We start from the raw sequence: 23,466 nt of genomic DNA on the forward strand, positions 1-23,466 counted from the left end.
ATTGCATCAAATGCACGGTGCCTTTGTAGTTTTAAGCTCTTCCTGAGTGATTCCGGGTTCTTGATGTCAGCCCACTTTATATCTCCTTGCACGATACAAGGCGCCCATCAGCAGTCTTCAGTGCTTTCCACTCCCTCCGTCCAGCTCAGCCACAGACATGCAACCCATGACAGATGACAGATGGCTTTGGGAGCTTCTGCTAAGGCAATATCTCTCTTTCGGTGTTTAAGCGATAGCCGAGTTCCTCCAAAGCATTATTTATTATACTCTTATTGTGCACAGACTCATTAGATGCAAAACATGCTGCCAGTCAACTTTATTCTGCTCCTTCACAGCTGTCATACTGGCAGCCCGAAGATGATGACGGATGATGCTGATGGACAGGGGGACTGTAATCAATACAGCCTTAACAGATTTAAATCAGCATGCCACTCATCTATGGAAAATACTGTAACAAAGTCTTCCTGTATTCCTGCTGTTCTGTGCAACGACTTGGTGCTATGTTCTTTTTTTGGCGTGTCATAAGCACACAGGTGTGAGCTGAAACTTTGGCTCGTGCCCTGTACGTCTCCTGACAAACACAAGTTAACACATCGGGGATGACAGAAAAATACCGGACGAGTGCCATGATCTGGTGAGCCGAAACGGAGTCTGTATGCGCAGGCAGCCCTGACCCCGAGGCCCCGCAGAGAGAAGCGTGACACGCAGAGGTGGTGGCTGTACTCAGAAGAGCTCGAGGAGCGTAGGACCGCCGCTGCCTTCGGCCGCTGATAGGGAAGCCAATGGAACTGGCGGTCGCTTCCAGGAGAGAAGGTCACAGTGAGACAAAGGAGCTCATCGCCACTCCGAATCGGACGTTAGGCAGAAACTGTTACTGCTGCTTGTCAACGAGATTATTTTCCTCCAGTGGCAGGCTTCTGCTACCGCTTCCTGCGCGAGAGAAGACTTTTCAGTTCGCTGGTGCGCACCTGGCGCAAGGGCAGTCCTCCCGCTCCGCTGCCCCTGCCTTCCCTATCTTGGTCTTAAAAAGTTGGGCTTTCCTCTAGCAGTTACCAGGCAAACTCCTTCACCGAGGAGGCCAGGTCGTAAGTTTCTGCAGCGTGAGTTTTGCTTTAGGATATTTGTAAGGGTTTGGGTTTTGTTTTGTTGTTTTTGTTTTTGTTTTTTTTTTAGCAAAATGTAGACTGACTTTCCAAGGAAACGTTTGTTCCCGTATTAATTTTTTCAGCGCTTGTTTACGCAAGTAATTATAAGATAAGATGATCACATTTCATTTGCATTTGCTAGTGCCGCCGTCTTCTGTTTTCTTTAGCATTATCAGAAAAACAACTGATTGCCCATCAATACAAACAAAATATTAATACTAAGCTGTCTTACTCTATACCGAATTCCAGGAGGAGAAACACTACAATAGGAAACTTCAATCAGGGTACATTTTGTAAGGAACAGATAAAGGACAATCTTTAGCTGATAGCACAGATGTGGTGCCAATACAAAGTTGCTGGAGAAATTTATTCAAGTCACAGATTTTATTAAGAGGAGTGACAACAGAAAATGGCTTAACAACAGCTAAGTGAGGCTAAGAATAATGAGAAGTACAATAGTGGGTTAATTTGTTCTACAGCAAGGTAGCAAGGTTCCTCTCCCCTCCCCAAATCAGCAGCGTTGACTCAACAAGCACTGCTGAGATTTTGTTATTTTTGTTAATGATTCCCAGGCTGCTTTTTCATGTCCTTGCCCCCATCACTGCCCTCCTAATGAAGCTGGCGTATAGTGACAGGACACAGCAGAGCACAAAATCTTCCTCGTGTTAATCCCGTTTAATATCTGGAGGTTTAATTCCATTTGAACATCATCAAACGGCTAACTTAATAGTATTTGCTTATGCAAGGGGCAAAGCGATGGGACGGGGTTTCTTTACGCTGCTTGTTGCCGACTGTCACGAATCTCACCAAGCCGTTTTACCCTCTGCTGCTTGGGGCAACGTCCCCTCAGCTCCTGCTGCCCCTCCACCCTCCCGCCAGCGCCCCGACCCTCCTTTTAAACCGCTGCCAACAGCTCCTTCTCTCCGTCTGAAGGGGAAAAGGCCCCTTCCAAAGCCTCACCCTTCGGTCCGGTTTCCTCACGGCGGAGGCAGACTGGAAGGGGAAGCGGCCCCACCGCGTGAGCTTTGACAGAGCAGCCGTGCCCTGAAGCACTTTTGCCATCTGTCTTCTGCCTAAACCATCCCACAGAACTGGGAAACCATCTCAACATGGGCAAACTAATTTTATTTTATTATTTTATTTTATTTTTAAACAAGGTTTCACACAGGACCTTTGCCTGAAAGCAAGGATGCCAGGCGGTGCTACCTCACACGCGTCAGTACCGCCTCAGGCTTTTCCCCTTCACACTGTCATCTTTGTACCTAAGGAGCCCCCTAACAAATTCCGGGGCGCGGTGAGGCCGCGGGCCCCTTACGGCCGGGCAGGACGAGGGCAGCCCGCGGCGGCGCCGCCGCCGCCAGCTCTCCACCCAGGCCGCCATGGCACCCCCGCGCCTGCGCTCTCTGCCGCGCCCGCCTCTAAGATGGCGGCCCCGCCGCGTGCGCCTCACGTGACCGTCCTCGTCATTCCCACTCCCCCCCACCCCCCCGTCGCCGCCGCTGCTGCCGCCGCCGCCTCCGCCGCGCGCGCTCCCCCATGCTGCCCCGCGCTGCCCTCTGCCCCCGGAAGCGCTGCTCTCCGCCTCACCCGGCACCGCCGCCGCCGCTCCCTGCGCCGCCGGCCCGCTATGGGAGTCCCGGCCTTCTTCCGCTGGCTCAGCCGCAAGTACCCCTCCATCATCGTCAACTGCGTGGAGGAGAAGGTGAGGCGGGTCGCCCCCCCCGCCCCCGCCCCGGGGTCCCTGTCCCGGGTGTGGGCTCGGGAGAGTGAGGGCCGGAGTGGGGCGTTTGAGGCAGGAGCTGGGGTGGCCTTCGTAGCTGCACGGTTTTGTGTGAGATTAAGAGGGTATCTTGGTGTACGTACGCTTTCTTGGGCTCTCGTTTTCCTAACGTTTGAATACTTCTCAGTTGTATCGTTTTCAGATCTTATTTGTTGCTTTTGTCAGTCTTTTCTTTCACATATTAGTCCTTCTGCAGCTTCCTAGTTTACTCTTTGTGTTGTGTGGTTTTGTTTTGTTTTGTTTTGTTTTTTTTTTAGCGCATCCAACACGGGCTGTCATGCTTGAATCCAAGAAAGACTTAAAACAAGTCTGTGGTTGTACTGTTCAGCCTCGAGCAACTTCAACTATTTCTTTTTTTGTCTCATTGCTGCTATTTTCTAGTGTAGGAGAAATACCTCCAGCCCAAATCGGAAGCTGATTTTTTCCAAAGGCATTCTCTAAAATCTGGCTTTTCATAGCAACAGGAGGTGCTTTTTGGTGGAGAAAGACTTAGTCCCAGCCTAGCTGCTGGGCTCCACAGGTGGCCTTCGCTAACCCGCCGCTTGTAGCAGTTAGGGTTCGTTGATCGCTTTAAGCTGGCCGGTCACTGCCTTCGCCTTGTATTTATCCTCCCTCTGGCACCAGCACGTGGTTATCGGAGGAGCCCTTTCTAGGAAGTAATACAGCTGAAATAACAGTTTGTTTATTTGTTTTTGCTAGGCAGGTTCTCAGATAGGCTGGTTCCTTTGTGCGTGTCACCGCAGCCATGCGAACGCCTGTGCCACCCTAAGGGACAGGGTCAGAGGTGGAAGGTGACAGGGATGATGGGGGTGTTGCCTCAGTGACAGCACACTTACACTGGATTTCAACAGATGCACTCTGGTAGCTCTACAGCGTATGTGGCAAGTTTCTGTCTTTGGGGCTAAACTTTTCTGAGCAGACGAACTCTTGAGTTCATGCTTCCCAAACAGTTTTTCCTGTATACTTTTCCAAATAACTTGTATCAGCTTTTGTCGGGACGTACTAGCTGGGTTCTGCTCTTCTTCATAATACTATTTTTGAAAGTTCACGTCCCTGCACTGAGCACGTGCTGTGGCTTCTGTCTTTGTGCTACCCCCTGTCCTTCCCTGGGAGAGGTGTGCGTCACATTTGGGAAACACTGTGCTGCAAAGGAGATAGAAATGTGTGGGCAAGGTAGAGAAGAGAGTCAAGTGATTGAATTATGTATTGACGCTGAGTTTTATTTTAACTGCATGTATTACCTGCCTGCCTTCAGCAAGATTTCAGTGTATGCAAATGGCAGGCAGATCAGTTTTAGTATTCAGTTCTTGTTGCAGTCGGGGTGTTTTTGCTTTTCAAATTCAGGTCATGAAACAGAATCGTAGATTTGGATTAGTCAAATGTTGCACACTTCAAGCTGTGAGTTACTGTTTTGCTTTTATTATCGTTGTCGCTTCAGTTAGCCTCTCTCAGCATAAGAGAAGTGTAAAGTTTATTTTACCTGTAGCTGCAAGAAGTGAATTTTTTACTCCAGTGGATAGATAAGATTTGAGGATTTGTCTGCCTGGGGGAACTATTGTAGGAAAAGGTGGTTTGTGGGTTTACAGGTACAGCTTATTGGTTGCTCATATGAGTGCTTATTCTGGAATAAGCTGTTGGCAGCAAGCAGTGATTGTTCTGGTTGCTTTACCAAACTTGTTTTTTGTGACTCTGATGTGATCTGTTCTGAGGATCTGGGTAAACCTCAGTTTAGAGTGCTCTTGAGGACAGCGTGTCATGTTCGCGTCAGCCAGGGAGAAGTGGGTGGCAAAGGTATCTGGGCGAGTTGGAGAACGATGTGTCTCTACCAGCTATGCCTAATGGGCATGTGAGTGTTGACACAGCATTCGCCTTCTCCGAGATGGGGCAGTGGATCTAATGTCTGAAGGTGCGTGCACGTATCCTACCTGTTGTCTTCTGCTCACGCTGGTTGATTTGCTTTATCCCCCTCGCACCAAAGCGTGGAACTGACAAAGGTGAACGGTTTGGTCTTTTGCTTATAGTCAGCGTCACAACTGGCTGTACGGTCCAAGCCTTTCATTCACCAAATCCCCCTTTCCTTCATTATGTCAGAGGTTGACTTGTGTGAATGAACATCCATTCCGGCAGCAAAGTTAGACTGTGCAGGCAGCAGCTCTGTCAGCTGCCTGTCACATTTATGACCAAGCTGACAAGGCAGCCTCGGCACTCGGTAACAGCAGAGAGTCCACAAGGTGAGGTTTAGTTGTGGTGTTTTGAAGCAGTGTTCTTCTGATCAAAAGGATACAAACAGAGTTTTGACAATATAAAGTAGATTCTTTTACACTTTTGCCTTTACTGTAAATGGTTGTTTCACGTTTTCGTCTTGCAAGCTTGTCCAGCTGTTTCTGGATAGTGCTTTAAGATCCATGTATTTAAAAGCAGTCACAACTTAAACAGCAAATATATCCGCAATCTGTAACAAGTACATTTTTCTTTAAGAGCAGAAGACTTATCTTTTTCATCACATTTGTAAACATTTAGATTAATCTTTCTTTAATCAAAACTGCTCTGTGCTTAGGTAAAATGAAGGTTTGTGTAATCTTGGTTTTACTGAGTTTGTAATTGTATGTCCTTTTTTTTTGTCTTTAATAATTGAGCTTGTAACAGCAAATGTTCTTTATTAAAAGAAATGGAAAAATACGCCCAATTCCATTGGGCCAAATTAGATTTACCATAACTGAAGTGTCAGATCTTGGTGTCCTTGTCCACGTTGCTTTGTTCCAACTTAAGAGCACGTTGCAATTACAGTAAGGACAGCACATGGATAAAAAATATTCATTACAATTTTTTATATTCAGATCTGAGAGCTGACTAGGACAGTAGTGAGAAGCTGTAGTTTGTCTTACTGTAGATGAATTTAAACTTCTCTCACGATGTAATCAGCTCTATGTGTATTTTAGGATTGCTTATAAATCTCTCTAATCAGAAATTTTGTATCTCCCGGTAGCTTGTCTCTTTGAAATATTAAAAAGTTGATCCTTGTTCTCTTACCTTGCTAGATTATTTCTTTTTCTTAAATCTGATTAATCTTCTTCTTAAGCTGAGCAGGAAGAATAAGAGGAAGATCTTGAAGATAATATAAAATCCAGGAGAGAATATTCTTAATCAAATTCATACGAATTAATAAAGCTGCAACTAAAGTATCATATTTGAAGATCTATTTTCAATGGTTTCAAAAGAGGCTGTAGATTAAAAGTGAACAGTTTAGTTATATCGCAAGAGATATCACTCCCAGATACTTAAACCTTTTACAAGGCTGTTACATTAAAAATCTGATAGGTTTATGAGGATGTAATGATAAAGTTGCTGACATAGTGGTATGCAGATGAAAACTGAATGGCTTTCGAAGCCATCTAAACCAGATCATACTTATTTTGCTTTACCTTCAAGACTGAAAATAAGATCTGTGACAGGGGCAATTTTATTTCCCATATCACATAGTTGTAAGCCTTTGATATCTTCTGAGTCACAGTTAGCGCTGGCAAGAGGTTTGATGAAAGATCAAGTAGAACACAAGGCAAGCTTCTCGTCCTGTTATCTGATATAAACCAGAGCAAATACTCTTCTTTTACAATTGTAGGTCTTGGTTGCCCAGAGTAACTTTATTAAAACCGCAAGCTACAGTACAGTGTTTGCACCTGACAATTAGTTTCTGCTAAAACCAACTGATTTTTTTTTTTTTTGTGTGTGTGTGTGTATGTGTGTTCTGGAAAGTTCAGTAAAGGGAGCAAACAGTGGTCAAGATTTCATCTGTCAGGATTTGACTAACTTGGATGAATAGTAGAAGAAAGATGTGAATTAGCAGAAAATGTATGTGTTTTAAAGAAGTAAAATAGAGGGACTTAGTGTTCGTTTATTTTAAAAATGACTTCACAAAATTGTCCAGAAATAATTTCATACACCTATAACTGTGAAAAATTTAAATACCAAGTAAAGACTTATTTTGCTTTAGAGGTTTTCATTTTTGCCTTTTAAAACTGGGATAAGTTCAGCTAGTTCTGCTGCTACTCTAAGCAGGAAAATTGTAAGAAAGTCAATGGTATAATCTGTAAGGGTTTGGGTTTTTTTTCCTTTTTGAATCTGATAGTTTGAGCTCTGTACCAGAGATGCAGGAAGCTCATTTAATGAGTAGTGGGCAGCAAGTCTGCAAATCTAAGTTCAGAGGAAGCACTTGATGATAGTTCATCAGCTAGCAATAAGTTTGACATGAATGAAAGAACCAGCAGTATCACATGTTTCAATCCTGTCTCGTGCAATCCTGTGATCATAGCCTTTATGTAATAACATGACGTTCATTTTTAAAATTTGGCTTTATACCAAGCTATTCAAGATTACACTTCATGTCAACTTTACGATATGTTATAATCCTCTACGGTCATAATTTCTCTGAAAATTAATTTGCCTTTTTCTTGATCAGCTCATGTTTCTTCCATCACTGATGCTATTGGTGTTTAATTCAGTGGTTTATATGTTTGGCTGCTGGTATTGCTTTGAAAGGGAGAATGCTGAGTTGCTCACAGTCACTGTGAGTGTTGCTAGTGGTCTTTCGACCAAACCAAAAAAAAAAACCAAAACACAACAACAACAAAAAAAAAACAAAACAAAACCCCAAACAAAACAAAACAAAAAAGCAAATGTATGGTGAGGAAACAAAATTGAACATGGTTGCTAGTCTACCTTGTAGAGGAGCTACTCTTTGAAACACAATCACCGGTGTTTCAAAACTGCTTGCTTTAATGGCTTGAGAGAAAGGGATGAGTGGTTTTTTATGTAGGTATTATAGTGCCAACTCCAGTCCCTGAGTCTGATTAGAGAGACTGTTCTCTTCACCTAGATAGTTACTTGTCATTGACATGACAGCATATGAAAAATAAGGTATTATTTATTACTTCAGTTCAGCTGAGATTTGTTTTCTTTGTGCTTCTGGGTTTACTTTGTATGGCTTATTGTAGGTGTTCAAGAATGTCGAAGTAGTACAGGAATATGGGTGGCTTACAGGTGGCTTAGGGTGATTATAATTTAGCATCAAGTTTACCATCTGCACTGTGGCCTGAGGGGAGACCTTATTATGGCGTACAAGTATCTAAAGGGTGGGCTGAAGGAGGATGGAGCCAGGCTCTTCTCAATGGTTCCCAGTGACAGGACGAGGGGCAATGGGCACAAGTTAGAACACAGGAAGTTCCGTTCAAATACACGGAAACACTTCTTTACGGTGAGGGTGACGGAGCACTGGAACAGGCTGCCCAGGGAGGTTGTGGAGTCCCCTTCTCCGGAGATTTTCAAGACCCGCCTGGATGCAGTCCTGAGTAATGTGCTCTGGGCAATCCTGCTTTAGCAGGGGAGTTGGACTAGATGATCTCTAGAGGTCCCTTCCAACTCTGAAAACTCCGTGATTCTGTGAAGCTGGGAAAAGTCCTCTTTCTAGTTAAATATCTTTGTCCTTTGCTCACCGGGTTGTGCTGATATACAAGCTGAAGCTTGTCATGCCATCAGCTGGGCTCCAACGTGTCATCATCCATAGGTGAATCACTTTTACTGCCCTGCCTCCCCTTGTTGTCTTAAATATCAGATTGCAGTGAGAAAAGGCAGAGGTGTAAGTTTATTTGTGGGTGTCAATCTGGGGAACTAACTGTTTAAAGTAGAAAGATTTTGATGGTTCTTAGTTGTCATGTTAAAGTTATAGCATCGTATTACAAACTTAGAAGTCCTTTTGCTAAATCTTGAGGGAGTCAGAATGGTCCTGGCAGTAGAAGGAATTGCTTTCTTGAATGACATGAGGTATGGAAGCTTGTGTTTGTAATACGTGCCAGTCAACAGAAATTAACCAACTGTGCCCTAACACATCGTAATATCTTCTAGCTGTGCTAGTTTATAAACATCTTTAAAAAAAAAAAAAAAAAAGTGCTATTTTAATAGCGTAGGCATGCACTTTCAGGTAACCATGTGAGTAGCTTGTTGCTATCTTTTTTTCTGCTGCCTTTGAAAAAAAAAAAAAACTTTTATGAATCTGTACATTAATGCCTCTGTTGGTAATTTGTGATACTTCTCTAATCACGTACTGAAATATTTGTTTTGACTGTGTTCACAGGCTAAAGAGTGCAATGGCGTCAAGGCTCCAATCGATACAAGCAAGCCCAACCCTAATGAGGTGGAGTTTGATAACCTGTATTTGGATATGAATGGTATAATTCACCCTTGTACACATCCAGAAGACAAGTAAGGCATTTTTTTGTCTCTTCTACAAACAGGATTTGTTGATAGCATTGCAGATGTTAAATTGGATGCTCTCGTGTTTTAGGCCGGCACCCAAAAATGAAGATGAAATGATGGTTGCGATTTTTGAGTATATTGACAGGATCTTCAACATCGTAAGACCAAGGCGACTTCTTTACATGGCTATAGATGGAGTAGTAAGTATAGATATATTTAGTTCCTGGTAATGACTGTAAAATTAGGGTAGGTGCCATCTGCTCTCCTAAGATCCTTTGGGAATTAGTTTTGTAAAATGAAAAACTACAGGTAAAATATACTGTTAATTTAATTTTGGTGAGGGTAATTAAAATTATTCATGGGTTTTGTTGTCCACGGGGTTATATGAGCTGGCTAATGTAGTCTATTGCAGCCTGGACTTTGCTTCTGAAAAGCAGGAAACTTCCATAAGACGGTAACACTCTGAAACTACTTATTTTCCTCTGTTTTGTGGCTTTAGTAATAATTTATGCCACGGGCTGGGGAAGACCAGAAAACCATTTAAGCAGGTGCACTTCAAATGGGCAGTGACCGAACTGTGCTGGGGAATGTTTCACAGACCAGCCTTAGGGCGCATTTGAAGCTGAAAGCTTGTCTTTCTCCATACCCGATTCTCATCTCTCCTTGGTACATCAATTGGTCTAATGAAAGATACCCCCTCTTAATATCTGTGCTGTACTGAGTATTTTTCTATCCCGATTGCGTAGTCTCGCTGAGAGACACCAAAATGGCCTCGCGGGCTGCCGGTAGGCCTCTTCAGCTTTGTTTGCTTTTCTAGGCTTTTCCGTTTCTCAAAGGTAAAATGAGCATCATTAAGTAAAAATATTTTTAACCCAAATTCAAGTGCAGGAATTCCTAACGTGCGTGTGTCTATAGAAGTAATCCCGACTAAATGTTGATGTATCCTTTTAAAAAAAAAAACCTCACATACCTACCATAAGTAATAGCTCACTTCTGTCTGCTGTAGTATTTTTATTTTCAAGAGAGTTATGAATACAATTGTAGGAGTTTCTTGTTGGAGAAAGGGTATGTAATAAATAATGCTTCCCGGATATGTCACTGTAAGTTTCTTTTTTTTTTTTTTGGAAGGGGAACTTTGAATCCTTGAGCGTAGTGCATTTCTGAGATGGGGGTAGAGCTGTGCGTGCTGCTCAGGGCTTACCTCACAGAGAAGCTCAAGAGACCCGTTTAGAAACATGTCCAGCTCCCTGTGTATGAGAGCTAGTGGTGACGCAAGGGAGGGACAACAGAAATCCCAGTTTCGGTTAGAGTTTAAGCTGATGTTTAGTTAAACGGCTGTATAGTCACAGACTGACCGAATTCAAAAGACTTGTCCAGAAGGGAAACGATTGTTCAGATGCAATAATCGAACCAAGCATTATGATACCTTTTTTTAGGCTCCACGCGCAAAAATGAATCAACAGCGGTCAAGAAGATTCAGAGCATCAAAGGAGGGCATGGAAGCTGCTGAAGAGAAGCAAAAAATAAGACAAGAAATTCTGGCAAAAGGTAGAACTGTGGCCATAGCTGAGGTTTTTCAAGTGAGGGTCACCTTGTTTGTTTAGAATGCTTCAATAAGGGTTAGAAATGGGTTAGGATGTCTTGCTCAGTGGATATTTGCCTGTGCATTACTAAGAGAAGGAGGGGATAGCAAAGCTACAGAGGATGGATCTGTGTTTTCCAAAGTTGAGAACTAAGATAAAACAAAATGTCACTTTTTTTTTTTTCTTCTTTTGTCTTCTGCCTGAAATGGATTTGTGTTGAGTACTCTTAATTCATTTAGAAAAAAACAGAAGAGCAGGGATAAATGTAGAAGTGGGAAACTAACCAAAACTCTTATAGAAGGAAGTACAAATCTGTAGGGCTTGATGAAAGGAGAGTTGAGGCTCCAAAGCAGGGATCAAGTGAAAATACTACTGCACGGGAACAATGAGCAAGGGCAGTTACTTGACAGTGGAAAATGCTAAACGCAGCGAGGAAACAAAGTCAGTGCAACTTTGTAAGGGCAACTTTCATAAGTGACATGACTCGAGTGAACGGAGTGTGTGTAGCTGAAGCATGCTGCCTGGGCTGGAGCAATTAATTCAGGTGACTGTGTAGGAGGAATGAATGCTGTAGTCCAAGTGAGAGGGCCGTCGTGTAACCTAGGTAGAGATTAAAAAGGGAGGACAAAGACTTTTTTAACATTTCTTCCTGTAGCATTTCTAGACTACGAAGACCCTTTATGAAGCTCAGAGATGAGAGAAGTTGGTGTAACCCTGTTTGTGAGCCCAAGTGAATAGATAGTGGAAACATAGGGGAGAATATGTAAGAAAATAATTATTTCCTAATGTTTTATTTCATTTAGCGAGCTTAGTTTCTTTGAGATTTCTTTCACAGTCTTTTGACAGAATAGGTAGTGAAATCGCTTTTCTGAAGTAACAACCACATTTGTAAATGTACTAATACCTTATTTTACGATGGAGATAATATAATGGTAAGAGCTGTTTTAGTTTTGTTGGGGTTTTTTTTGTTTTTGTTTTTTTTTTTAATGAACTAACTTTCAATAAGTGTTAATTGTTATCAGGGGAGCCATCTGGGTTTTTATCTTGCAAAAATGTTTTTAATGTTCCATATTGATTTCCTTCTGTTAAATGTTTTTATTGCTCTAGGTGGCATTCTTCCTCCAGAAGAAGTGAAAGAGAGATTTGACAGCAACTGTATTACCCCAGTAAGTAATCTTGCACTTTAACCAGCAATTGCCAGTGTCTCAATGATGGTTTAATTTATTTTCTTCCGTCCCTTTTTAGGGAACTGAGTTTATGGACAATCTTGCTAAATGCCTCCGCTATTATATTGCTGACCGTTTGAACAGTGACCCAGGGTGGAAAAATTTGACAGTAAGTTTCACAGTTTCATACTTCAGGAAAATTAAGGCTATCTATTAGTCTGGGTTTGGATATGATTGAAGAGTATAAATTTAACGGATTTGACTCATCTTCTGGCACTGTGCTGTTATTCATAATGGACCAACTTGCAGTTCTGCTGGGGCTTCAGAGATACATTTCATCCTAATGACACAATCTAACAGCACCATTTGTTTTGGTTTCCTTTAAGAGCAATGAAAAGATTGTATAGTAGAACCCACAATTTGATACAATGGGAGACAGGAATACTTTTTCTTCTTTTTGGGAAAAGTGTCAAGATACGTTGTGTATGTATTCTTTTCACTATTTCCTTTTTAATTCATTTGCTATCTCAGGTAGGCTGCATTTTCTCTGTTATTCTAATGATGGATGACAGTAGATGACAGGCAACAAAAATAATACATGTCAGCTTTCTTGCCTTTCTGGACTTCGAGATTCTGCCCCCCTATTCCTCAACCACTCCACCCCTACTGAGTTTTGTTTCTAACAGCCCTGTGTTTGCTCTGTACAAGGAGGCAGAGTAGTCAGTCTTCTCAGATGCAGCTGTCTGTTGTATTTTCCATAAGTTGACTGTTGAAGTGGTTTAATTAGAGGGCAGTTGACTTTGCTTAGTTCCGTCCATCAGACATGCATTTTATAAATGCTAATGCTCTGGACGTGGTATTAGTGTATCTGTGAGTTTAGAAGATCTAAAGGGAAATTGGCATATGTCTGCTTTACCTGTTAGTTCTCTAGTGTGTATTTCTATTGCCCTGGTAATTTTCAGGAAATTTCAAATATGTTAGTTAAGGACATGATAATTTCAGTGGTACTCAAATTAATATGTCAGCTTCATCCTATAATTAGCAGAGAAAAATTGTCTATTCGTTGGTTCCAAACTCTTAAATAATTTCATTTTGAATCATAATATTTTAGTTGAAACTACAAATTAGGATTTTGAGTATTCAGAAGTCAGATTCAGTCTATGAACTATGTAAGTTGTTTGTTTTTTTTTTTACTGTGGCAGTGTAAATTGTTTACACGATCTGTAAACATTTCACAGGTTATTTTGTCTGATGCTAGTGCTCCTGGTGAAGGTGAACATAAAATCATGGATTACATTAGAAGACAAAGAGGTAAAACTCAAATAAATGTGAACATTTGTTTTTAAATTAAGGTATGGTTGGTAATAATTTATTTTACGTGACTTTGGTTGACTAAATGTAATTTTTCTTTTGTATAGCCCAACCAAACCATGACCCAAACACTCATCATTGTCTGTGTGGGGCTGATGGTGAGTTCTCTTTTGCTAGCAATGTGTCCTACTAAGCTTTCCTGTATTGTTTTGTGATTGAGTTGGACTGTAGTTTTTAGGTTCTAACTTGTATTTGTTAGTTTTTGAAAACTCTGTGTAATATATGTGGAAAGGTCTAGCACTGTCCGTAGCTGGAGGGCTAATTTCACTTCGTTGTACTATCGCGGTAGTTTGTGGGTTAGCACATCTGTGTGTTCACACTTGCTTAAGGTAGAATGTACTCTGCTTTTTAACTTAAAAAAAAAAAAAGCTTAATAGTGTTTATTCTTCAATATATTTTATTCTTCTCTTTTGATTGGTAGCTGATCTGATTATGCTTGGGTTAGCTACACATGAACCAAACTTCACCATAATTAGGGAAGAGTTTAAACCAAATAAACCCAAGCCATGTGGTCTTTGTAACCAGATGGGTCACGAGGTTAAGGATTGCCAAGGTTTGCCCAGAGAAAAACAAGGCAAGGTAAGAATTTTGCTATTTCTAGAAATTTTCTTTATCTTTAAGCTAATTTATGTTTTAATGAGATCCTCAAATTGTTCTCGCTGTTGGATTTTGGCTGAAACATGACGCAAATTATATTACTGGAATTACCTAGCTTTCCTCTGATATTAACAAGTAAAAATTGTACTTCTGTAGCACAAAAATATTATGCCAAACCTAACGTCCTCACTTGTGGCGTTTTGTTGTGATAATTTTTCTACGGGCGAGAGAAAATGATCAGTAACTTAACAGAAACGCAAAGTAGTAAAATGCATGCTCGGCATAAGAACGTGAGAAACTGTACTTGTATGCCTCTGAACTCCTCCCAAACTAAGCCTTTAAAATAGAGCTGATGAAACTTTAAGGCAAGCTTGGATGTAATGCAGCTTTCCTTTATTTTAGCATGATCAGTTTGCAGACAGTCTTCCTATTGCCGAACAAGAATTCATCTTCATCCGATTATGTGTTTTGCGAGAGGTATGTTGAAGCAGTTACTATATCTGCTTTATATTAATAATATTTTTAAACATTAAAAAGTTTAACACAGGGTTGTCTAATGTCCTCTTTTGTGTGTGTGTTGCAGTATTTGGAAAGAGAACTCACTATGGCCAGTTTGCCTTTCACTTTTGATTTTGAAAGAAGTGTTGATGACTGGGTCTTTATGTGCTTCTTTGTGGGAAATGACTTCCTTCCTCATCTGCCATCTTTGGAGATCAGGTAGTTAAGAATATATCTCTTCTTTTTTTTTTTTTTGTAAGTATACCTGCTGTGGTTTTAAATAGTAAGAATCTCATGCTTTTGTATGTTTGTTTTTAGGGAGGGAGCAATTGATCGCTTGGTTAACATATATAAAAATGTGGTGCACAAAACTGGGGTAAATTTTTTTTTTTCTTTTTCTTTAAAAATATCTGTGTGTTTGCTAAAAAAATAGACTTGTTTTTCAACTATATTATTTTCTAATTTGCAGGGGTACCTCACAGAAAGTGGTTTTGTCAACCTACAGCGAGTCCAGATGATCATGTTAGCTGTTGGAGAAGTTGAAGATAGTATTTTCAAAAAGAGAAAAGATGACGATGTAATTTTTTTGTTAAATTCTTTGAGTTTGTTTTCATCAGTCGCCTTACTGTTAGACTGTGACGCTCCTTTAGTAGAGTAAGAAAAAAAACCACCACCCCACAACTTTGTTTGTTTATTATAATCTCTAGTGAATGCCTCCATATTAGAAAAGGAATTGTGTGCTTCTAGTGGAATTTCTTTTCTGGGACTGCAAGGCCTGTTTTTCTGATTGTTATCCCAAGTAACAATGAAATGAAAACTGTATGTGAATTCTGTTACTGCCTGCAGCTTTTTGAATAGCCGCTGTGAAAACTAGAGGAGGAATTGTTTTGTAATTTGCTGCAACATGTGCGAGCCATGAGCAGGGGTGCCATACTAGGTAGGAATTCAAAGTGCTTTCTTGCCTTGCAGTCCCTCCTGCCATTTGAAATGTGTCTGGGGATTCTTGTTCTTTTGGTCTCTCTGCAGTTTGTCTGTGCGGGTTTTTTTTGCAGACATAGCCCAGTTTATTCATTAAGTGCAGGGGATAAAAGTCGCTGTGAATGAAAGAACAGAACTGTATTTGCTATCCAGTCAAAAAATACTGTGCCAGTGCTGGCAATTTTATTTTTTTTTTTTATAATTGTCCCAGCCTACACTTCTCTTGAAGTGGAAATGCCAGTTTGATGTTGAAGTTTTCAGTTTTCTTGCCCAAGAGTAGTATCTTTCCTTGAGCCTCTTCTTTTCCTCTTTCTAGGACTATTAAGGTATCTCCTATTTTTTTTTTAAAGATTTTTTTTTTTTGGTGGCTGTTCTAGTGCAGGCAAAGAGCTTGTGTCCTTTTGATGCTGATGTCACCTTGACGTAAGGCGATAGCTAAGCTTAGTAGATGATATAAGCCATTACCGAAACTGCGGGGCTTTGAATACACAGCTACGTTTTCTTCCCTATAGGTTTGCAGGGTGGTGTAAAAATTTCTATCCCATGTCTGCAGGGTTTACAGACACAAGAATTGACCTATGCGTTATTCAGAACATTATGTAAAAACCTCATGACTGACTGACTTTATTTCTCTTTATTCTCTATTTAGGATAATTTTAAAAGACGGCAAAAAGAAAAAAGAAAAAGAATGAAGGTAAATTCTTTTCTTTCACAATGCAAAAACTAGCAGGAATTAAAATGTACACTATAGCTTTCAGCAGATTTGTTGGTTGAAGCTGCAGTTGTAATCATGGTATTTTCTGGCCTGTCTGTAAACTATTTTTAAAGTTTTGGGGTTTTTTAATGGGTTTTTGTAGATCGGAGCTTTGAAAGAAGGAATTGCATATTAAAGGCTTCATAAAAGGGAAAGGAGAGAGGGAGTTGAATACGCTGGATGATAGTTGTATGTTGTGTCCTTCAAATCTACACAAATCTGCACTTTCATGATTATTTCGCAGTGCTTCAGCATGGTGACTGTACAGGAATTGCTTTTCCATACATTAACACAAGTCTCAGCAATCGTATTGCTGAGGGCAGTGGAGTTTAGCATGAGAGTTTAGGTTTAAATACTTATACTGGTTTGCATTAAATGAATGTGCTTGATTAGAGGCATGTTTCCAAAAAAGCAAGGAAGGCTTACCCCCAACTATAGTTATCTCACATTCTGCCTGCAAGCAAATCAGTGTTGCCAAATATCTCTCAAATGTAATAGACCAGCATTAGCCTTTGTGGAAATGTGGGTCAGAAAGGGCAACCATGTAAGCCGAATTCTTTAAAATAACTTTATTGGAAGGATGTTTGATTTTTCTTAATATTCTGATATTTTAAAAATGGGCTCTTGTATGTTGACGTCAACATAGCTTTCTCGTTGGTTAGGACATTCAGGTACATGTAGCTTCCAAAACTTCCAGGGTGTATGACATCCCCACTCTGAGTACTATCTAGATCTTGTGTTTTATTTTTTAAACTGACTGTCTCTATTAGAATCATAGAATCATAGAATCAGTGAGGTTGGAAGGGACCTTTAAGATCATCAAGTCCAACCATTAACCTACCCTGATAAAAACACCACCACTCCTAAACCATGTCCCTAAGCACCTCATCTACCCTTTTCTTAAACACCTCCAGGGATGGTGAATCCACCACCATTATTATTAGAGTGGAAGAGGTTACTCACCCTGCTTACAAAGACTACATTCTTCCCAGTAAGTCAGATGAAGACTCACTTCCCCAAAAACCTGCCTTTCAGCCCATATAGAAAGAACACGGGCGCGAAATGCAGGGTTTGTTTGGTTGGGTTCTTTTTTGTAAAGAGCTTAATAAATTGCAGGAATTGACTTGTGTCACATCTGGTTGAGATTGTTAAACATAACTAATTTAAGCTGAACTGAGTGAATGAGTAAATTATGCTTGTTTTATATAGCATGTTAACCTGAAAATTGTGAGAAAGCATCATCACGCTGCTGTGGAGATTACACATCTTTTTCAGTATACCTGTGTATGTTTATCTTCTAGAGGGATCAGCCTTCCTTTATTCCTGGTGGACAGTTTTCCCCTCAAGCTCTGGGAAATCGATCTAGCCCTCAGGCAATCAGTAACCCTAGACAAGCCGCCTTTGAGATGAGAATGCACGACAGGCAGAATTCTGTAAGTAGATGTTCAAAGGTATTTACACATAGAAGGGGAAATAATCGCATCCTGTGTTACTCTGGACACCTTTTTCTCTACCCCATCAAGCTTTCTTGAATAGCAAAAAAAATTATTTTTAAAGGAAGTGTCTTTTAATAACCATTTTTTGTGAGACTACTTGAATAAAACTGGGTTTGTTATTTTAATGTTTGGTATGATACTGCTTGTTAAATAATTCTGGGAGGGAAAGCCTAAGGTGAATGTATCCGAGTCAAATGTGGTGGCTCTTCCCCCTGGACTTGTTTGGCACTTGTGGAGTAGAACCTCCTGGGAGTACAGGGTTAGGAGCTTCCTCGGTACGTTTGTGAGAGATGCAAACTGAATACATGAGCTGGAGGTCTTTTAATAGTCTTTTTGGAATTTGTATACACACACAAACATAGATAACTGTATTTTGGAAATCTTTGGAAAGGTATTAGAAGGTGAGGGAAAACTAGAAATAAGTTGAGTGCTCTGTTATTCTTGATTGTTAACTTTAAATAACAATTATGACAAATACTTTCTTTCTGGGCGTAAATCTTCATCCAAACAGTGAACAAATTTTTGATTAAAGGTCCTTTTCATCATAAAGCTGTGTGTTCTGTCTCTTATGTCTAAATAAATAAAAGAAGCTTTTTCAAAGTATAATTTCTGCAATTTTTCCCTTTTAATCATGAAACTTTCGCATGTGGGTTAAGCCCATCAGTTCTTCTATGGAACTGAAGAAGTTTCTTTTAGACTCTGTAATATTAAAATAGTTAAATTTGAAAGGAGTTTAAAAGATCAATTGTGAGAAAATGTAGAGTATTTCTGCCAGTTCTGAATTACAAGCAGCGTTTTTACAGTAGCCTGCATATGCCTTTTTCACTGTTGCTGTAAAATGAAGTTGTAACATAAGCTGTAGGATAAACAGTTGTATTCCAAAACTGGAATATATAAAAAATTGCACGTTTGATCAATTTATACTGTCTTGTTTATTACATCTTTTTCTTTCTCAAATGCCTGTATGTATTAATGCCTGCATTGTAATACAAAAATGTGTTTTTCTTTTCTTTTGCTACTTGACTTAAAAGCTACACAATCCTTAAACTATTGCCTTGAGTTTTTGGGGAACGCAAAAAAAAAAAAAAAAGCATGTCATTATCACAAAGCTGTTAATTTTAACTTGAATTTAAAATGCTTAATAAATCCTCCTTCCCCCCCCCCCCCCCCTCCGCTATTTATCTGTAATAATTCTGACCCTAGACAACTTCATCATCTCCAAATACCAGCCTCACTTCTGATGGCAGCCCATCGCTGGCAGGAGGAATTAAGCGAAAAGCTGAAGATAGTGACAGTGAACCTGAGCCAGAGGATAATATCAGGTGAAGCCATTTTTTGTAGCACTTTGTTAGCAAATTGCTGAAATAGATGCAGTCTAATTAATGCCATTTAGCTTAGAGCAGCAGTGCCTTCAGATGCTTTTCTATGATCTTTTTATCCACCGGTAATTAATGTGGAGGGTTAGAATATTCCGTAAATTCCAGTGAGATGTGTAAGCTATAGCTGTTAAATCTAAGTATCTAGATTAGTATGCATGCAGGTTTTCGTCCTCCAAGCCACTGCTCCCTTTGAGACCGAGCACTAGATTGGCTAGACATTCACTGTTCAGCTTTGATTATGTGAGCTGAATGCCGCTGTTTTGCAGTTGAGTTTTTGAGCTGTTTAACCCATAAAATTCGGTCACGTTCGCATGTGCAGTATTATTTATCTTGACTATCACAATATGTTTTCCTCCCTCTTTGATTTGTAGCAGGCCCCGTTTTGTCTATGATGGGTTCTTTAAATGTCTTAGGATGGCTGGTCCCTAGATGATTAAGGGATCGGGATTTTATGAGCATTAACTGACAGTGAATTACCAATGAGCGCCAGTTTATCAAAGGTTTAAATCAAGCTATCGCCCTTTAAGTCAAGGGTGCAGGCCCTTATAATTTTTTGTTAAAGGTTTTTGTCCTGATAAACGCAACCAGTAAGTTTGTTTCCTGTAGAGTCAGGGGACACAGGTGGATGTGGGAAAACAATAAGGGTTGCTTCATGTAAAGTACTGATCGCTAGCGTCCAGCACTGTTGTCCTGACATATTTGTGACATCTAGCCCATCAGATCTTCCAGTAGCAGATATTCTAGCGTGTAGCTCCATCCTTGCTCACTTGGCTTGCTTAAACTCTTGAAAGCATTTCTTGGTTTCTCCACCTCCTCATCAGTTTGAATCGTCTGTGGTCTGTGCCTACTGTTAATCTTCACATAATATTCTTGAAATGTGACACAATGTGAGCACATTACTCACTTTTTTTCCCCTAACATTATACGGTTGAGCTGAGGGATTCAGATGCTCGTCTGTCAAAGGTGAGCAAGTGGTTGTTTTCCCCTGCCCCGTCCGTAGACAGACATAAGGGGGAGCTGTGTGAAGTAAGGATAAATGATGGAGATTGCTCTTTTGACTCCCAATATCCATCTCTGGCATGAAAGATTGAAAATCCCTGTGTAAAAGGGAACTCATCTGATGTGAGTCAGCAAGCACGGGATTCCCGAGTTGCAGAGAATTCTGCTGGTAAGCATAGCTTGTCTGAACAGCAGTAGAATATAGAAATCGAGCTGCTGCTTAGTATTTATTTGCTTACTTTTTATTTTGAGTAGCAGAGAAACTGTATCGCTTTTCTGTTGGAGAGGGACATTAAGAGTAGAGGAATGAACTTGATGTGAGAAGGTACTCTAGTAAGACAAAGATTTTGGCCTAGGGTAGATTAAACAAAATAAGGAGGGGGAAGAGTTTGTTCTCATTCTGGTGGTTGGAAGAGGTAAAGAACAAAGTTCAAATGGCAGGTTTGGTAGGAGATTCCAGATAAGAAAGATAAAATTGCCGGCTAGGAACAATACTGTTCTGAAAAATCCTGACAGCAGCAGGCACATGTTTAAAAAAATCTATCCTGCTCCTAACAAGTACTTAGAAGACGTGTTTATCAGGATGGTGGCTTCAGAATCTCATCTGGAGTTTCTGCAATGCCAACCGTCAAATTTTATCCTCTTGCTGTCAAGAGTCAGTTTTTATGCTTTCATTGAAATTGTGTAAAAACGAGAATTGAAGTCAAAAGTGACTTTGGCTTTTATTTTAATTCAGATATGTAAATGTGCATATATTAACATGTATTGACATCTAATTGTGTTTGTTATGCAGGTTATGGGAAACTGGTTGGAAACAGCGCTACTATAAAAACAAATTTGATGTTGATGCATCTGATGAGAAATTCCGCCGTAAAGTTGTACAGTCCTATGTGGAGGGGCTTTGCTGGGTTCTCAGATATTATTATCAGGTACTTAAAAATTTCTTCTCCGAAACTTCAGCTTTCTTTTGTGTCTGCACCCTATTTCTTTTCAGGAAATACTAATTATACGTCGCTCTCTTTTGAGAAACAGTGGATTTTTTTGAAGATATAAAATAAGTGGGTGCCCATTCTATTTGACACTCAAGATTTGAATGCAGTTTTTGTTTCTCACGTACAGTAACGGCGCTTGTTAGTTTATTAAGGACTGATGCATATTTTTCCTTTGCAATCCATAGCCATGCGTGGTGAAATTACAGATGACTCAATGGGTGAACAAAGGACAAAGCCCGTGAAATGCTACTAAGAATTTGAAAGGAACAGAGTTGTCAGTCTCCTTCATAGATCGTAATGATGTTCTATGAAGTGTATTGTGATTGAAGTAATCTGTATCTGATTTAAATCTTCTGATAATTGAGACGTCAGATTGGTAAGAGATTAGTCAGACATGTTGGGGTTTGTTGCACCGGTGCTTAATAACTAGCTTCGTGCCCTGAAGACAAAGTAAATTATATTTTGTGTGTGACCTGGGAACAGAATGTGCCTGAGCCGATGAAGTTTATCTGCCTCAGCCGGGCTTTGTGGCTTGAACACGGTGCCACGCTGATAAAACTGCACATCTTTCATAGGTGGCTCACACCTGCCCAACTTAGAGCATGGGCAGGGCAAATACCTCACGTGCCAGCAAAAAGCTATGCAGTCTCACAGTTAGCTTATTTTAAGGTGTCCTCCTTTCCACCCCCCCACCTTGGAACAAAAAGGGAGTGTGTTCCCTTCCCTTCGACTGTATGAATTAGTTGAGTTTGGGCTCCGACTTGCATGTTACAGTGGATGAAAATCACAGAGTTTAAGGTTTGCAAGTCTGTTGCGGTTGATCTGCAGGAGAGCTGAGCTCTCCGCATCCTCGACTTCGCTCCTTTTGCAAAGGACAAATGTCACCTGGACACCTTTATGGGTGGAAATTGCCATGGTCCTCCACACAGTTTAGGTCTGCTGGAAGCAAAGCGAGGTCCTGTTAACTGTGGCAAGGTATAGTCATAGAACTCTGTACGTGCCCATGTGCCTCCAAAGCGTGTAAATGAGTCTTCAGATTAGCTGTAGGTGTCTGCTCGCTGGTTAGCTGTCAGGGTGACAATACAAAACCACTGCAAAAGGCAGTCTGGATTTTAAGGGAAACTGAAGGGCTTAGAGGAAGGGAGTATATTGCAAAACAGATAATATTTACGAGGTGACCAAAATGTTTGTACTTACTTGACGATTGTAAAATTAAGTTTGTTTTATTCAAAGAAGTGTGCATGGAGTATGCGTTCGTTGCTTTGTCATCAGTGGCCACGGCCTTGTGCAGACATCATCATGTGCTTTTATAACTGTTCGAACCAGGGTTGCGTTTGCATGTGTGCTGTTGAGAGATTTGAGGTTCTAAATGTGTAGGAGCTGGAAGACAGGCATATACCAAACTCAAAAACAATATGGGCAAGTTCCTATGCAATACGCACTAGTTTAGCTTGTAAAACCAATTTAGTTATTGGGGTGCATGTAGGTGACTCCTTGTCCTTCTGAGTTAGTAGATGTTCTGGCTGAAGTGACTGATGCATATAGAAGTGATAGATGATTACAGTTGCAAAGAAAATAAATTGGTGAAGTTGACAACAACTTCAGATTTCAGACAGGACCGTAGTGCTCTCAAGAAAATTGAGAAGTAGTGCCAATAAGACCTCAAGGAAAAGTGACTGTACAGAAAATACTTTCTAGTTTAGAAATATTCGAAACGAGAACTTGATGAAAGTACACAAATGTTTAGGGCCTTGGTTTTGCCATTTTGCTTCATATTCAGATTACTCGAAAAGAAGGCAAGTCGCTCTCTAGGCCTTACAAAAATTACATTGCAGACTTAAAATAGTGCAGCAATTAAATACTTGCCCGTGCTGCTCTTTGTACTGGCATAACAGAACTAAGTGTAGGCAGGATAACTGTAGCCTGCTGTACACGAACAGTATGTTGTATCGGTATGGAGCAGCAGTCAAATCACTTTCTGCCCCTATGGAAGTTGGATTAGGAAGCTGTTGGACTGGAGGAATTTAAAAATTGGTTTGCTTGGGGTTTTTGTTTATTTTTTTTTCTTTTAACCATAATAAGAATTGCTTCTAATAACTACTGCTTATTGTCCTTAAAACTTCTAAGAGAATACATTATATGCTTTTCTATTCTTATAAAAAGCCAATCGCGCAGGGCATGTTCCACTAGTGGGAACATCTGTTTGGAGAGGATAAAAAAAAAAAAATAAAAAGAAAAGAAAGCAATCCACCTGGCTTTTGAAACATACTGAAACCATCTGAAGAATTGCATCTAATAATTATGGTTTCTGTAATTTTATACCAAAAATATCGCTGGAGGAGCCTCATTGACATTTACTTATTAGAATTGGAAGTCAAAATAGTAAGCTTTTGTTTCAAGTGGTACTGCTAAGAAAAATAGCTGAGGAGGTGAAAACTTGACTTAGACCTTCTAGAGCCACATTTCCTTTACAGAGTGC

At 40.4% G+C, this 23,466-nt stretch overlaps 1 protein-coding gene across 1 annotated transcript in view; it reads left to right on the forward strand.

Moving 5' to 3' along the window:
- Positions 1 to 599: 599 nt before the first annotated feature.
- Positions 600 to 23,466, forward strand: part of XRN2 (5'-3' exoribonuclease 2) — a gene marked incomplete at its 5' end in the record, with an annotated part of 50,859 nt that continues 27,992 nt past the window's right edge. The window contains 19 exons of the mRNA XM_082480212.1: positions 600 to 634; positions 1,050 to 1,085; positions 2,715 to 2,847; positions 9,053 to 9,180; positions 9,263 to 9,374; positions 10,611 to 10,722; positions 11,865 to 11,923; positions 12,003 to 12,092; positions 13,162 to 13,234; positions 13,342 to 13,392; positions 13,716 to 13,873; positions 14,294 to 14,368; positions 14,475 to 14,608; positions 14,708 to 14,765; positions 14,859 to 14,966; positions 16,017 to 16,061; positions 17,423 to 17,554; positions 18,821 to 18,939; positions 20,789 to 20,924. Of these exons, the coding sequence (XP_082336338.1) occupies positions 600 to 634; positions 1,050 to 1,085; positions 2,715 to 2,847; positions 9,053 to 9,180; positions 9,263 to 9,374; positions 10,611 to 10,722; positions 11,865 to 11,923; positions 12,003 to 12,092; positions 13,162 to 13,234; positions 13,342 to 13,392; positions 13,716 to 13,873; positions 14,294 to 14,368; positions 14,475 to 14,608; positions 14,708 to 14,765; positions 14,859 to 14,966; positions 16,017 to 16,061; positions 17,423 to 17,554; positions 18,821 to 18,939; positions 20,789 to 20,924 (1,794 nt within the window). The remainder of the gene's footprint in view (positions 635 to 1,049; positions 1,086 to 2,714; positions 2,848 to 9,052; positions 9,181 to 9,262; positions 9,375 to 10,610; positions 10,723 to 11,864; positions 11,924 to 12,002; positions 12,093 to 13,161; positions 13,235 to 13,341; positions 13,393 to 13,715; positions 13,874 to 14,293; positions 14,369 to 14,474; positions 14,609 to 14,707; positions 14,766 to 14,858; positions 14,967 to 16,016; positions 16,062 to 17,422; positions 17,555 to 18,820; positions 18,940 to 20,788; positions 20,925 to 23,466) is intronic.

Source organism: Vanellus vanellus (assembly GCF_965231255.1).
Source record: "Vanellus vanellus genome assembly, chromosome: 3".
Taxonomy (NCBI): domain Eukaryota; kingdom Metazoa; phylum Chordata; class Aves; order Charadriiformes; family Charadriidae; genus Vanellus; species Vanellus vanellus.